Raw genomic sequence first — 17454 nt, 5'->3', positions numbered from 1 at the left:
GAAGGAAAAGTGTTTTTCTCTTAGCAGTTAGTTGACGTTGGGTACATGATGTCAAATTTGGGGAACTGTAGATTTCTGACAAAGTGATCTTTACTGGATACTTTTTGCATCTGTTTTACAGTTCAAGGCTGGACATATCGTAACTGGATTACTTGATTTACCTGGATTCTTTATTTCGCAGAATCACAGAATGATTGGGGATGGAAGGGACCTCTGGAGATCATCTGGTCCAACCCCTTTGCTGAAGCAGTGCAGCAGAGCAGGCTGCTCAGGACCATGTCCAGACAGTTTTTCAGTGTCTCCAAGGAGAGAGACTCCATAACCTCTCTGAGCAACCTGTGCCAATGTTCAGTCATCCTGACAGTAAAAAAATGTTTCCTGATGTGTAGACGGAGCCTTGCCTCTTAGCTTGTCGCTGGGCACCACTGGCAAGACCCCATCTCCGTCTTCTTTACAGCCTCCCTTCAGGTGTTTACATGTATAAATGAGATACTCCTGAGCCTTCTCATCTCTAGACTAAACCGTCCCAGCTCTCAGCCTCTCCTCATATGTCAGATGCTCCAGTCCCTGTACAGAGGAGCCCAGAACAGGGCACAGCACTCCAGATGTGACCTCACCAGTGCTGAGTAGAGAGGCAGGATCATCTCCCTCAACCTGTTGGCAACACTCCTAATGCAGCCCAGAATACCATTTGCTGCATTTGTTACCAGGGCGTGTATCTGGCTTACAGTCAATCTGTTGTCCAACAGGACCCCCAAGTCATTTTCTGTCAAGCTGCTTTCCAGCTGGGTGGCCCCCAGCATGCACTGATGCCTGGGGCAGTTCCTCTCCAGGTGCAGGACTGTGGACTTCTTGTTAAACTTCATGAGATTTGTGTCAGCCCATATCAGCACCCTTTTGAGGTCCCTCTGGATGGTGGCATGACCCTCTGACACATCAGACACTCCTCCCCGTTTTGTGTCATCTGCAAACTGGCTGAGGTTATGCCCTGGCTCTGCCCCATCATCGAGATCATCAACAAAGATGTTAAACAGGACTGGACCCATTACTGGCCTTAAGGGTACACTGCTAGTTATTGGTCTCCAGGTAGACTTTGTGCCACTTATCACCAACCTCTGGGCCTAGCCATTCGGCTAGTCAACCTCACTGTCTGCTCATCCAGCCCATACTTCTTCAACTTCTCTGTGAGAATCTTAGTGCTGAAAGCCTTACTGAAGGCAAAGTGGATGGTATCTATCTTTGTCTCTTCATCCACCAAGCCAGCCATTTCATCAGAGGTTATCAGGATGGTCAAGCGTGACTTCCCTGTTGTGAATCTGTGCTGACTACTCCCAATCGCTTTCTTTTCCTTCGTGTGCCTGGGTGTATTGTGGGAGATGTTCCTTCATTTTTGCTAGATGTGGTATAAGGCAAGGCCACCTAAATGACCTGAGCTGGGGGAACTGTAGATTTCTGACAAAGTGATCTTTACTGGATACTTTTTGCATCTGTTTTACAGTTCAAGGCTGGACATATCATAACTGGCTTACTTGATTTACCTGGATTCTACTGCAGAGTGAAGTCAGAGTAGACCTTACATCTGTTTCTGTCCTGTAACTGCTTTTGTCCTGCCTTTTAGTTAAGCCCACTTGTCCTGGTGTACTAGTGCAGGAGATGCAGTGTGGGACTAACCCCTTAAAAGCTTTTTATTGTAGGGACCAAAACCACATATTGCTACATTGCTTGTGAGCTTGGCAACACTGAAATAAGAGAAGGCCAGCAAAAAGAGGGAAGCAATATTTTAGTGGAATAGACAGAGCTAATTGTTCTGATTATAAATTCTGTATTGTACTCAGGCAGATATAATAGCCTTTTATTACTTGCCTTGCTTTTAAATCCTCTGCTTCCTTTGTCATTTATACTTTTGCCTGGCTTGATTCATCTTGAAAAATCATAGTGATGTTTCACCATAAAGCACCAACTGCACCTTTGACAGTGACAGTGCTGTTATAATTTGTTTAATATCTGGAATCCAAGAAACTAAAGTACTATAGAGAGCTGCCCAACTTTTAGCATTGTGATTTCTACAGACAAGTTCTGGTGGGTAAAGAAGCATCAATGCCCCAGCAGTCTACTCCCACCACTGTGGTGGAGGTGCAGTCATCCATCACATTCACATGGACCCACCTGCATGAGGGCAAGGAAGTGGAAGGACAGACAGAAAGCAAGGGAGGCATAACATGTTATCCTGGTATTTGCCAGGACTCACACACCAAGGGCTAGATGCATAGAGAAGTTACAAAGCATTAAATCTATCGCATTCGTGCCCCACATATCAGATGAAGTCCCTAAGAGGAGAGCTGGGGGTGCTCACTCTCTTTATATCCCCCTCTCTTCATTAGTTCCAGAAATATATTTTTAAAATATCTGTTCAAAGAACAGGAAAACCATTTCCCCACCCTTTTTGGATTCTAAATGATGTTGCTACATTACGAAGTCAATTCAAGATTGGCCATACAAAGTGCTATTAGTGTAATGCCTGATAATAGTTTAGAGCAGCAGAAAGTGCCTTAATGCAAATATCATGTTGCAGGAAGCGGGGTGCTTTACAATAGCTGCTGTGTTGCTGCTTAGATGTAGACCGTTATTTTCTTGATTAGCAAATGTAGTGTCTAATTTTTGTTTGAATCAGTAATGGAAACCAGAAATGTAGCTACCAAGCTTTGGGAACTATATTTTCTTACATATTGCTGGTGTGATAAAATATGTTCAAAATTAGGCAATAGGCTATAATTGAACTCTCTTTGATTTGGTTTTACGGTTTGTAAGTCTAAATCCATTGAGTTGAAGGCATATAGAAAGTTGTCAGTAAAGCTATCCTGTTTGAAAGGGAAGGGTGCTTTAAAATTTTCACTGAATTAAATGGCAATTTTATTTCCTTTTGAGACGTTAAGCTCATTCCTAATAGGTGCTGTCTGAAAAAGTTGCGGTAGTGGCCCAAAACTTGACTGTGTAATTTTCATCAAAGTAATTTCCAGATATGTATGTACATATATGTGAGCATGTGTGTGTTTGTCGAAGCCAAAGTATCAACACATGTGGAAATCCCAGTTTATGGCAGGACCTGTGTGGTGGCAGTGTCAACAATGTCCTCTTGTTCTTCTTCATTGCCCACTCAAAAAACCCCCTATTTTTCTGAACAGTACCTATCCACACATTCTTTATTCCCTGTGATGTTTTAGGACTTGTGTGCTTCGCCTTCAACTTTTAGGATGGTATATACATACTCTTTCCCCATGCCTACTGCATTAAAAGCATTTTTTTATTCCTGCTACCTCAATTTCATTACTTTCCTATATACTGCAGTATCTGGCTTTGATAACTCTCTCTTCCAAAATCAGCGTTGACTTTTTCCTGGCTACTTGACAATGGTGAAAATTTTCAAAGTAACTTAATCTTCTAAATTAAATCCACTTGATTTATTTATTTTAAGGCCTTTTGTCTGTCTTGATCCTTCTTGATTTTTATCCTGCTTCGTCAGCCATTAGCACCTGAGTTCCTCCAAGATTTAAGAGATTTCCTATTCTTACGTTACCTCAGTGGTCTTCCAGTGGCTTCTGTGACACTTCCTTTGTCATTGGATTATACAGTTTCTTCTTGTCTATTAAGAGTTTAACAGATTCAGAGTGCTATGTAAATAATAATATTTGAGGCAGCAAGCATTAATTTCAAAAAAGTCTATATGTAATAGAATTTGGTCAGTAGAAGAAAAGATGCAAGACTTTGAGTGTGACTACGTGCAATGAGATAAGCTTGCTAGTGAAATCCACTTTTATGGCTGGAAAACGTTTTTAAGGATGGTTAAATTAATTTTCATTTGGATTATGTCTGCATACAGATTCAACTTTCTTTAATGAATGCACTCTAAACATCCCACTTAAGTTAGTTAATAGTAACTTTCTGTAAGCGTCCCTAAGAAAGCATGCCTTCTGTGTAAATGCAAGTGTTTTGTAATATATGATGCATCTCTTTGTGTGGAATTTGTCAAATGCCTTTTTAGACATTTGTTCTTCTAGTCTCCTCAACATCCTTTATGAATACTTTTCACATCTAAATTATGTGTTACATAGTAAAAAAAAGTACTTCTTGTTTGATAATAATTTCTTTGATTTCCTGAGTTCTTACGTTACATGAAATACCATTATTTTGTAGACTGAGATAGATGAGAACCTAAACAGACGACTTAGTTTCTTTTATTTTTTTTCTTTTTTTTTTAAAGAAAAAAACCCAAGCATTGTCTATATTTTTTGCATGCAATGCATGGTTGGGTTTTTTCGTATTATCATATACCTTCTTGAAGTTTGCTGTTAAAAATATGTAAATGAAAGAGAATATGTAGTTTAATCATGTTACAGATGCTGTGTTTATGAAATTGTGTGCCTTATAACTTTCCACTTTATTTTTATGGCACTAGTAATAATTGATCCTACATTCCTGTGCTCGTTGTTATACAATTTAAGTTTTAGACTCTTGAAATGCTCTGAAATTTATTAAGTTTATTATGCTCTGAATTTAATAAGAAGTTGGGATATAGGAATTTCTGGTATGTTTACATGCCTCAGCAGTGTTCGGTGACATGATTTGGTTGCCAAGGCATGGGTGTGTAGTACCTGGCTTATTTATAGCCACTGCTCAGGGTGGGGAGACACAGGGGACTTCTGTGATAAGTAGTATTAAAGTCATGAGTAATATAAATAAATATTCCTTGCAAATATCAAGATTGTCAGGAGTCTTTGGCAGCTGTTGTTGCTTAATGATCATTTCACAACATCTAGTTACAGGTTAGCATCAGTAATGAGCATGAGGGAAGGACAGATGCGAAATGCAGAGTTTTGGGTGGATTTACCCTTATTTAGTCAGTATTATAATGTCATGCTATTTAATAGGAAATAATCTGGTGGGTATATTTGCCCAGAGAAGATTTTTGAGTCCACTGAAACCTGGAAATTCCAGCAGAATGCTAATTGTTGTTGGAGCCAGAGTCATGTTATGGTGTAATGGCTTTTCTGGGCTTCATTTGATGACCTGGCCTAGGAAAAACATTTTGAAGTAATAAAGCGTCTGTTTGGCTCCAAACTAATGAGAGAAGCATTGCTCTTTGCATTAACTGTTCTTTAGGAAGAGCTGTGGAGAGCTGCTAATAAACCTTATTAAAAAGCTTAAGCAAGATTGAAGGAAATAGAAAACAGAGAAACTATTCCGTTCCATGTGAAGGGAGTACACAAAAAAAAAAAAAAGCAAGCATGCCCACAGGGTTTTTGCCTCCCCTCCATATGACTTGCAGCTTGCTGCACTTCAGTTACATTGCCTCTTGAGATGTGTTAGAGTGCAGCTCAGTTTAATGAAGAAGTGGATAGGACAAATCAAGGCTAGAGGCTACTTACGGCAGAGCTTGGGTAAGCAAATGCAGCTTTAGACAAGTGTTTACTAATATTATGCAAATGTTAAAATGTCTAAAACAATAATTTAAAATATTTTAAAACAGTACTCAGAGCTATCCTTTTTTTGTGGTCTGTCCTTTGTTTTACTTAAGGAATTTGCAAGTGTGGGTGGTACATACTATGCAATAGATTTATGCATGAGACTGATAAAGGATTTAATTTTATTTTTCAGACTTCCTACAGCAAAACATCTAACTTTCCTTTAATTTCATGCACTTATTTTGTTTTAAAGTCTTTTCTATGTAAGTAACTGCTTTGTCTATTTTAGTGCAGTGCTCAAAATAATTTCTGTGGGAGTTAGCTGATAGTTTCTGGTGCCTTCCTGTTATTTTAATTATTTTTCTATGAGTGAGAGGGGAAAACAGCTTATACTCTGAACTTCCTAGAAACGGCATTTTCAGATTTCTAGAATCCAACTCCAGACCACTGAAAATTCCCCAGCATCAACTTTTTCCGGGAATTCATTCAACCATCCTAGTAGGATATGATTTCAGCTGTTTACTTTTGTTCTCTGTGGTTTTTTTATAAAGATCTGTATGTATTCCTATAATGAGCTTTATATAGATATTTTTGGTTTAAATTTATGTATGTTTAAATGTGTGTAAATTCATTAATACACAAGATAGAGAAATATGATGAAAGCTTTTTTTGTGGTTTAAGACTTCCAAGCTTCTAATTTTGATCTGTTTTTGTCTCCAGTGATTGGAGAGGACCTTGCAGTTGCTATAATGCTGTTATGAAACAGGATTGCAATCTTAGTCAATTAGTAATTTCCAGACCAATTGTTTTAGCAATTTTAGTGCCTGCCATTAGAGTATTTAAATCTCAGTGCATAGAAAAAGAGCTGAGAAGGAGGAAAGATCAATACAGATTGTAAAGACCTATACCAAAGCCCGATTCGAATCTTAGGAACTGAAAAAGGAAAAGCAAACTCCTTCATTGTCGGTAGTGTATTAAATAAAATATTTTAAAGCATTTAATAACTTGTGATCTAGGATGTGTCTTCCTGTTGCATCATCTTGCAGGAAAGAGTATGTTGAGTGTTATAGTCTACCGTGATTTTTACTGTCAAGATTAATCAAAATGCCTTATCTTTTTCAGATAATCACTCCATTTAGGAGGCTAATATTGTGTGCTGAGAACAGGAAAGAAATGGAGGACTGGATAAGCTCTCTGAAGTCTGTTCAGTCTAGAGAACACTATGAGGTAAGTTGACATCCCTCTTGGTGTAGCCTATTCTAATTCAACAGCTACAGGACACAGAACTGGAGTATTCACCCTCTTTAGTGTGAAAAGTGTGTCTAATGTCAGAGTGAGGTTTTGTGTTAAGACCTTTACTAGCAAAGTGAGACCTTATTATCACACTTTTATTTAGAAGTTTAGAGGGAAAGCTGGCTAAATACCCTTTGAAAAAATACTTTTTGAATATCGCATTGCCATCCCCTGTAATATGGAACCATAGGTAATTTCAGTCACCGTAGCTGTGTTCTGTACTTGCAAATTTGTCTTAACTTCTCCTTTACTAGACCGCACAGTTTAATGTGGAACATTTCTCAGGGATGCATAACTGGTACGCCTGCTCCCATGCCCGACCTACATTCTGTAACGTGTGTAGAGAGAGCCTCTCTGGAGTCACTTCTCATGGCCTGTCTTGCGAAGGTAAAATAAACGCTTTCTTCCCCCGGTTTAAAACACTTCCTATGTAGACAAATGGCTGAGTTTGAGACGAGTAATCATTGTGGAAGTAACGAGTAAGAAAAAAAGCTGGAAGGGAGAAATCTGTTCACTCGAGTGACTTTGGGGCAGAGGGACTGCTGATGATCTGGCTCACCTTCCTCGTGCTCCAGGTGCCTTTTTCCATCATATTAATAAAACAGGTCCTTCTGCTGCAGTGACCTGTTTGGAATGTGCTGGGTGAACAGTTTGCAAGAAAATACAGGATTTATTTGATTTGCCTGTCAAAAATGGGAAACAAAAGGGTCTTACTCATTTACAGAATCAGCATTCCTCGGGGAAAAAATCATAGTGGTATTTTCTGTCCCGAATCTATAGAAATTCTTGACACTTTGTTCAACACTGTGACCTCTTCCCCTTTGATTCTTGTTTGCTCTGTAACTGCTGCCTGATCCTGCAGTACAGGCTGGACAGATTCATTGCTTTACAAATTGTCATGCAGTGACGGGCTAGAGATGGTAGAGATGCCTTTGCATTTCGATGGTTCAACAGACGAAATCCAGCACAAAGAAAAAGGAAGAGCTGCTAAGACTTCAGCATTAAGGCTAACTGGAGGAATGATGTTTCACGAACAAGTATTTGTAATAAACCTGAAACAGCTTATTTATTTTCTGCTGCAAGTTCTGTGAAAAAGTGGTAACAAGTCTGCTTGTGTTAGAATCCAGCAGAAAACAAAGCATCCATGTGACCATATGGTTTATATGACATGTAGAGATATTTCATTACCAAAATAACTGATCAGAAAAGAGTTCTAGTTGCAGCATTCAAAACTTGATTTTCTGGATGCATGTTACCCAACTGCAAATGCATATCTGTTATTGGTGCAATTATAATATTTGATATCTGAGCATGATAATGTGTATTAAGGAAATATTTAACCCACTGTCCTGAATTGTCCACACTTTTAATGTAGCTAATGGTGCAGTTGCCAAGGAATGGGACGAACTCATTTCATAGAAACTAGAAATAGCATAGTTACTTCCAGCTTCTCTGGTGTATGTTTTCAGCGGCGTATAAGTAATTTTAACAGTTTTAAGGCAATTATGATATTTTCAATATTGGATATTGGCAGATGGAAGTATCATGGGCTTAACAAAAATGTTGTTGTATTGCCTCTGTGTACAAATACAGTTGTATTTTCTCAGGCAACGGAAAGACTTCTTTCTTTTCATAAAGAATTTATCCTTTCATAAGTTAATATTATAGCTATTTTAAGGCACTGTTTAGCAAGAGTTATTCTTGTAAGATTAGCAGCATTAATGGTTGTAGCTCGTAGTTTTCTGGTTTTTTTAGTGTCTTGTTTTGCTTCTAAGTATGGTTTTAATTTCCAAAGTGTTGGTGTTAATTTTACATTAAGGAAGTTTCCTCAATTTCCAGGTCTGGACTTTGTCAAAATTTGCATAATATATTACAAACTAATGCTGCATTTATCCACATTTCTGGTGTCAGATGATCTTTCAGTAGTTTTTACAACTGGCTCGTGAAGGTAGTTTGGATTTGCTTTCACAGTTTCATGACAGGTCATTCACAGGTGTGAATGTGTATGACCAGGATCAGTTTCTATGTAGATACTTTTACTTTTTATTGGCGTACCTCCTCTTACTTCTTATCTACTAGTCTTTATCTATCGTCATTATTTTTTCCCAAGCATTTTTTACAATCAAAGGAGAACTTTAATAATGTGTCTAATCTTAGTCATTTGACAGTTGACTATTCTACTGGAATAACCTGTGTTAACCATCCTTAATTTCTTAACCTAAGAAGTGTATTTTGGTTTAATACTACTTCTTTCTCTGAAATTCTTTTATGACTGAGTTCATATTTACTTGCTTCTGCCATCTTCACTTCTAATGCGTTTCACCATCTATTTTTTTGACTTGCCCCGTGTTAGCAATATACACTGTTTGAGGAGATGATGTAGGAAGTATGGAGTCTTAAAATTCCCCAGACATCTTCTGTGCTACTTTTTCTCATTACATCTTTAAAAACACCTGTTTAAATATTAATGCCTGGCATCTGAAAACGCCAGCAGTGCTTTACGCTGGGAATCCATTTGTATCTATGCTGAATTCAATTATTTGTGTGGTCATTGATCCCACGCTAGCCTATTATGTCTTGTTTTGAGAAGCACGAGAGGCTTCTTCTCAAGACATACTTGAGCTCTTCCTCCTCTCAGTGGTTTGGGTTACTGGCACACCAGTATCTTGGAAGTAGGTTAGGATGTTTGTACTCTTTGTGGTCTGATTCTTCACTATTAACTGTAGGTAAAAATAAAGATAAATCCCACTGCTGATTTTTTGCAGCATATGATACTTTAGAAGATCAGTCCTGTAATATTTTATTCTTTTTTATTTAGTCTGGTCTCCAGCAGTGCTATACAGCTGTTTGGTTTTTTTAATCTGACCACACAACAAGCTTCATTTCTTTTGGACATGAGAGGAGTGCCTTCATTTTTCAAGGCACCTTCCCTCCCAGTATCCTTCAGCAAAGGTTGGTCAAATTAATTGCGGACCACCCTGTAAGATTTATGGAAACCAGTGCAGGAAAAGAGAGTACATTAATATCTTTGCTAGGGAAGAGACTATAGCAGGATCTTGCATCTTTTTAGAAGTCAAAGAACCAATATGTATGTCAAACTGAAGATGTAAATTCATATCAAAGCAGACTTCATTCTGTAATTCTTTTGTGTCATGTCAAAAGATAACATACTTTACAAATGCTGTCTGTGTGTTTGATTGCTCTAGCTTGCCCTAAAGGACTGTTCTCTGCAACGTTCATCCACAGTCTTTACTAGGATAGAGAAATTATCATCTTTTTGCCTTGATTTGGAAATTAGTCCAAACTAGCTGAATCAAGCAAAGCTTTGATCTTTATGCTCATCTTCAAATGTTTGTCTTATTCAGAGTTGATTTGCTGTATGCTCAGGAGTCTACGCCTAAGAAGTTGTCAGGTAAATACAGGGATACGTGGAATGTTTAGGCAAAAAAACTAAAGAATTATAGATCATTATCTACAGAAGCATTTAAAGCTCTCTAGCCTCAATAATTCTGTATTAATACTGCATTTCTATCCAAGCCATTGCCAGTGGAACACTGTTCTTTTGATTATTCTAAAAAATATATTTCTTCATTTAGAGTGTTCATTATCGTGACCAAATCTTGATTGTTGAATATTAAATATACGTAGTGAACTTGAAGGTGCAGTTTAAATGCAGTGGTTTTTTTATCCCATGATGAATTGAATAAACAAAATAATATTGAAGGAACACTTTAGGATGGTGAGGTCAAGCAATAAGAAGATACTGGGATTAAATTACCTCTGCAGATGCACTTTTTGCAGTTGGTCTTTTTTCATTATGACTGGGTGGTTTTTTTCCACACAAAACCCCATTACTCTTGCCCACTGCACCAGACATTGTATAGGCACTACTTGGGTAGTCATTTTCTGCAGGATTTTGGCAACAATTTCAGCTCAGGCTGGAAAGCAAGTAGGGATTGGAGCACTCAGGAAGAGAAGGGATGTTCCTTGTTCATTAGGAAGAATTTCTTTACTGAGAGGGTTGTCAGGCATTGGAACAGGCTGCCCAGGGATGTGGTTGAATTGTCAGTCCCTGGCGGTGTTTAAGAGAAGGGTAAATGTTGTGCTGAGGGCCAGGGTTTAGTGGTGTTGATAGGGCTAGGACAAAGGTTGAACTCAATGATCTTGAAGGTCTCTTCCAGCCAAAACTCTTCTATGATTCAATGTTCTATGATTGTTAAAGAATTCAGGAAGAATAGAAAACTGTGTTCTGTGACTTTGAATCACACTGTGCCCCTCTGTAGTCCTGGGAAAATCACTTAAATAAGATTTTTGATCAAATCAGTGATTGTGTGTTTCTTCTAATATGAACGCTGTAACAAATGCTGAGTTTAGTATAATTGCAAAAATTAGTTGAAGCTGTTCTGGAACCACTGATACAGTAAAAAAAAGGTCTTCATCATCATCATAATTATTATTATTTTAAAAGTCCAGGAAGAAATGAATATTTGTGTCTAAGAAGCAGTATTCGTTAACTTTTGGTAAATAAGGCAAATACCTGCTGAAAGTTATTGCTGTCCAGAATACGGCACAGCCGCGTACTTGTCAAGAACCATCCATTGCATGCAGTGAATGAGGGTACTGTTTTCAAAAAGTGTATGATCATATAACTCAAGGCTTTACACTTGGAAGTGTATTGCAAAGTTAAGTTGCATGAGTAACTTTGTAGTACTTGACTTTTAATAGGAGTATTCTTTCAGCATTCAGTTTGTAATATTAAATTAACTTATTTATTTGCCTGAAAATAGTAAAAACTATAAAATTTTAAACACTACCAAGAAATGGTTGATTTTTGTCCTTTATAACATACACATAAGCTTCAAACTGGAGTGAAGTCAGGCTGCCGTTTTCCTGTGAATCACTCTGTTTTCACTGTGGCTTATCCGTCCATCATGTGGTAGTATTCTTGGAAACAGAGAAACAGTTTTCTTGGAATACCTGAAGACAAATCCTTCCATCTTGACAATTTAAATTTACAGATACCATCTCAGGGGTCTTCAGATCAGTTTCAAAACTTCAGCTTTGGCCTTTGAAGTTGGGAAAGAACAATCTGAGCCATTTCTTCCTAGAAGAACAGAGAAAAGAAAACTCGTTGTAAAATAGGTGGTAGAGTGGTAAATTTTTGGGGAAAAAATTTGAGTGTCCTGCTAATGTAGTGAATTAATTGATGGGTGACGGAAGTGTTGTATAACAAAGGTGTATATTTTCAGTGCAAGAGATCCTATGATAACTGACTTCTTTATGATCATATTTTTTATAATAATAATTTTTCTTCTATAGTGATAGCTCTAGTCTGTGTCTGACAGCAGTTGTTGGTAGCCCTGTTTGCTAATACAGTCATTCTCCTGGTCGGTTTTCTGAGAGACCTGTTTCAAATTCCAGCTAGAAACTTTTACACAGGAAATTAAAATTGAAAATAACTTTCTACAAATACTCTAGATTTGGTTTGGCTAAATTTTTCCTATTCTCATCTTTGAACTTTCATTGGCAAAGTAATAGGAATTGATGTCTGGCAGTATGTCTGCATGTTTCCAAAATTTTCCAGATATCAGACTGATACATGAATGGGATGCAGTGTCATCTGACATGAAAGAAATGGGAAGGGAGTGGTAACTAAAGTTGAGATTTGATTTAAAGTTTTCCTTTCTATACCTGTCTCTTCTGTACTTCTGTGTGTTTTGCGTGGAAGCTACATCTGTATCTTAAAGTCAGTGGTTTTGCCAATGTTTAATGCTCAGAGAAGTGTGAATTGTTGTTTGGTGATTTTGGGGTTGCAGGGGTGTGAACTACAGGAAGTCTGACGTGAGATTTGTGCAGTTGCATACTGTACCCACAAAGCAAACAGCTGTCACTTGTCATCCATGGTGTGGCTTACTGCAGCTCTTCAGATTCTGGGTTTGAGTTTGTCTTTGCCTTGTTGAGAGAGCAGAGGTTGAATACAGAGTCTTGAGATCTAATTGAATCATAGCTCAATCAGGTTTAAAAATTCCTTTCCTTTTTTATACCTTCTTTAATCTGGAATTTTCTATTGCCCCTCATCCCTGATTTGTTGTGTTTTGAGTAAGAAGCTGGATTTCATAGTCTGTCTTCAAGCCCATCATTGAAAAGGCAGCCTTTATTTCTGTGCCTCTGTGAGCGCTGACATTACATGCTTGGAACCACCTTAGGCTGGCAAACACAGAGTATGATGCTGAGCTGTTTTGAAAATGTGAGCCCACCTTGGTAGCAGAGGAATATGGGATGTTTGCACACTTTGGGTCTATGAAAGCTGCTTTTCAAAATGAACAGAGGAGTTACTGTTTAAAGCAAAAGAACTCCTTCTTCTGGTTCCTTCTTGCTCTTTGAGCTAAGCACATACTTGCACGCACGTTCCAGAACAGTGAGGATTGCTCTCAAACTCAGATGTTGCTTACATAGTCTCAATTCACTTTTTAAATTGATCTGGCAATGGATCAGTGGAATTAAAATGAGCAATTTATGATTCACAAGACCTTTTGTACCATGGCTTAATGTTTTTTAATGGTGGACAAGCAATGGGCCAAAGCTTTTGATAGTTTCCTGTCAAATATTTGTTTGAAAAGAGACTACTACTTCTGGTCTGCTGGCTAGTTCTCATGGACGTTTAATGGTCTTTGCCAAAATAATTTATATAATGTACTCTTAAGAGGAATGATGCCATGTGCTTCCAGTAAAAGAACTACCCACAGTTGGTGCGTCAGTCTGTTTGGCCTAGTCTGATATCGTTAACTAGTCATATTAATTGAGTCGAACAAAATACAAATAGTTATTAGACTCAAAATATCTGCCTGTGCTACACACTTGTGCTGAGTGTTCCAATTAGTAGTTTTTTAATAAACAATCCAATAAGAAGTCAGGCTCTTCCTTATTTACTGTAACCTCTTGGAAAATACGGTAACCACCAACATCGTGAATAAATATGTCACCACATAACCCTTCACTTTCTCAGCTTCTGAGCAAAGAAACAGAGCTCCTGAAGCAAAATAGTTCCGTGAAACGCTGGGCCATCACCTCTTGGAAATTTAAACCAGGTGTCTTGAGTTGTGTCGCTGAAGGAATAGAGAAGGCAAAACCAGTTAAAGATACATTTGTACCCTAGTACCTTGCATTGCATTTGCAAAAATGGGGACTGATGTGGATTTGCGAACACACTTAACATAGGTTACAGCTAAGCATTTAAACTCAGTTTAGAGTTAAAGCTGGAGTGATTACAAACTGAATTTTCTTTTAGTTGAGTAGTGTCATGTGTACAACACTAAGTGACACGTACTTGACTGTTTTATGGAATATATGTGTTTAATTTTTTTAAAGATATGTATCGCTGAAATACAGCTAATAACATAATGTACATGTTTACATGTGCCTTCCAGTGTGTAAGTTTAAAGCACATAAAAGATGTGCTGTCCGAGCAACAAATAACTGCAAGTGGACTACATTAGCCTCAATTGGAAAAGACATAATCGAGGATGAAGATGGTGTAAGTATTATTCATGTTTATAACATTTTCCAAAGCTGTTTCTTCTTTATGGGGAAAAAAAAAAAAGAAAAGACTAAGCTTAGAACTATTGCCATGTGACCCATTGAGGTCAATGGTAGGTGGCTATATTCCTGAACACTTTTTAGAGATTAACGTGGTATTTAGAACAAAAGTTACATTCCTGTCTCACAGGACAAGTTTAGGGCACCAGGTTGCAGCTTCGTTACAAGATTTTAAAGGCCACATGCAGAGAAACTCTGGAACTGGAGAACTGCTCCCAGGAGTTCCTACTGCTCCTCAGCAAAGGAAGTATTTTATACTTTCACCATGCTGTTTTGGCAATTTATTTTGTGTCCTCCATACCAATAACTGTGGCCATGGCTGGCTGAACATGAGCCAGCAGTGTGCCCAGGTGGCCAAGACGGCCAATGGCATCCTGGCCTGGATCAGGAATGGTGTTGTCAGCAGGAGCAGGGAGGTGATCATGCCCCTGTACTCAGCTTTGGTGAGGCCTCATCTCGAGTGCTGTGTCCAGTTTTGGGCACCTCACTACAAGAGGGACATTGAGGTGCTGGAGAGGGTACAGAGGCAGCTGCCAAGCTGGTAAAGGGCTTAGAACATAAGTCTTATGAGGAAAGGCTGAGGGGTCTGGGGCTGTTCAGCCCAGAGAAGAGGAGATTGAGGGGAGACCTCATCGCTCTCTACAACTACCTGAAGGGAGGTTGTAGAGAGACGGGGGTTGGTCAGTTCTCCCTAGTGGAGAGTGATAGGACAAGGGGAAATGGATTTAAATTGCGCCAGGGGAGGTTCAGGTTAGATATTAGGAAGAATTTCTGTACTGAAAGTGTTGTCAGGCACTGGAACAGGCTGCCCAGGGAGGTGGTTGAGTCACCGTCCCTGGAGGTGTTTAAGAGATGGGTGGATGTTGTGTTGAGGGGAATCGTTTAGGAGGTTGATAGGGCTGAGACAAAGTCTGGACTCATGATCTTCAAGGTCTCTTCCAGCTGAAATTATTCTATGATTCTATGAACTGTTCCCCAGGAGATATGTTTGGAATTCACTGAGGTGTGGAGGGGTTTTTTAGTGATGAAAGCATGAATTTTAAAATTAGCAGGAGAATTGACAGAAGCTTTACAGAGGTTTATTGTAGTAGACGAGTTATTTTTACAAACACAACTGCATATGTGCCACTGGTGTGAAAATTCTTTCTAGAAGGATTGTTGCACACCTGTGAGTGGCCTGAGTTGCCCATGATATTAAGGGGACAAAGGGTGCACTGAGTAGAGGTTTGCACTGCATTTAGGAACTGCTTTGTGAGTTACTAGCTGTGGTGGAGGAGTTATCTATGTCCACAGTGGCATTCTGCTGCCCTTTCTATTCTTCTGAATTTTATTTATCTGAATTAGTTTGTGTCTCGTGGTCAACATTAAGTGAATGGGTACTTGTTTCTATTATGGTGTCTGTAGATTTAATCATCCCATTGTTTTGTGGCTGTTTGCTACCACAGTACTACGAATAGTTGAATGAAAAGTGTCTCCCTTCTCCAGCTCTCACATTTTCTGCCTTGCATGTGAAACTCCACCATAGTCCACAGTCATAGCTGTTGCCTTGCGAGCATCAGTGTCACTTACCCTGGTCAGCCTTGCCTGCTTCTTTGGTGAAAGGGCAGAGCAGTGGGAAACAGTTTAAATCCACCTGTATTTGAGAGGTAAAAACTTCTGATTTGTATTTCTGAGTATTTAACTTCTATGATGACTTCTTCACAGATAGCTATGCCTCACCAGTGGTTAGAAGGAAATCTGCCCGTCAGTGCCAAATGTGCAGTCTGCGACAAGACTTGTGGCAGTGTTTTACGCCTGCAAGATTGGAAGTGCCTTTGGTGTAAAGCTATGGTAGGTGCAATGAACCGTGTTCAAGCGTTGAGGATTTTGCCAGCTGCATTGCTCGCCATTGTTTTTTTTTGTCATTTCATAACTGCACTTTTAGATTGAGTAGAAGCAGGCAGCTTATGCAAACTCAGGTCTCTGACGTTCATAGTTTCTCACGACTGTTCTACTTGCTTCAGTTAATTTTTAGCACGCCCACAGATGCAGCTTTTCTGTAATAGGTGTTGTCATCCAATGTGTTTTCTCTGCCTTCTCCTAACTGATAGCTGAAGGTTCAGATTCTTGTTCCATATGCCTCGTAACCATGTTGCATTCTTGTCTCTTTTATTGTAGATATTGCTGTAATACCATTTTAATAATATTAGTGATAATGATATTTATTAATGTTAGTGTAGTAATATTTTTTATTACTACAAAATTTTGAAGTTCCCTTCTTCAGGGCATTGTAGTTACTGATTGAAATTTTATTAAAAGTTATTGCCATTTCCTCAAAATATAGTTTTCTGTTAATCTCTTTAACTTGTCTAAAAAGATGTGTTTTGTATGCTAAGATGTAGAAGTGGAAAGTCAGCAATTTTTTTTATTGCTGAATCTTTCAGCATGTAGGTGTCTGAGACTCTGTGTGTAGGGAGTGGGAAACAACTGGCATCTCCAGAGGTGATTTGACATTTAGGTGAAGTGGAGCACCCTCTGCATGTACCTGTTTATCCAATAACTACGGAAGAGACATCCACAATGCGTAGTTTCTGGGACTTAATCTTTGGCAGCTGGATCTGACTTAGTAGGTGTGGAGACACATCTTCCAGGACAGGCGGGTGGACCAGGCATGTAGCGAGCTCTTTGTGCCTGTTGCCCCCAGCTGCTGGACACTGACTGGGAGCCTGGTCCTCCTTTGCTCATGGATGGAGGTGATTCCCTTGAAAGGACTATTTGCATCTGCTGTAGGAGTAACTGAAGATAAAGTATCGCAGTATCACAGAATTACAGTATGCTAGGGATTGGAAGGGACCTCAAAAGATCATCTAGTCCAATCCCCCTGCCAGAGCAGGAACACCTAGATGATGTTACCCAGGAAGGTGTCCAGGCGGGTTTTGAATGTCTCCAGAGAAGGAGATTCCACAACCTCCCTGTTCTGTGAAATGAGTGACAAGCCTTTGTGGTTGAACACTCGTAGGCTTTTTTCCCAGTCTTGCTCCTCTTCCCTCTGCACATAAATGTTATATATTAGTCCATTTCTGATGCGTGGATACTGTATCAGTTACGCTTTCCCTGCAGAATTCCA

General features: G+C 38.9%; 1 protein-coding gene across 1 annotated transcript in view; it reads left to right on the top strand.

The window, feature by feature from the left end:
- Window positions 1–17454, top strand: part of DGKH (diacylglycerol kinase, eta) — a gene marked incomplete at its 3' end in the record, with an annotated part of 57441 nt that overhangs the window by 12548 nt on the left and 27439 nt on the right. The window contains exons 3-6 of the mRNA XM_009868221.1: window positions 6582–6686; window positions 7007–7139; window positions 14180–14286; window positions 16053–16178. Coding sequence (XP_009866523.1) covers window positions 6633–6686; window positions 7007–7139; window positions 14180–14286; window positions 16053–16178 — 420 coding nt within the window. The remainder of the gene's footprint in view (window positions 1–6581; window positions 6687–7006; window positions 7140–14179; window positions 14287–16052; window positions 16179–17454) is intronic.

Source organism: Apaloderma vittatum, unplaced genomic scaffold (genome assembly GCF_000703405.1).
Source record: "Apaloderma vittatum isolate BGI_N311 unplaced genomic scaffold, ASM70340v1 scaffold4594, whole genome shotgun sequence".
NCBI lineage: Eukaryota > Metazoa > Chordata > Aves > Trogoniformes > Trogonidae > Apaloderma > Apaloderma vittatum.
Note: the sequence above shows the minus strand (reverse complement) of the source record. Positions and strands in the feature narration are given on the sequence as shown.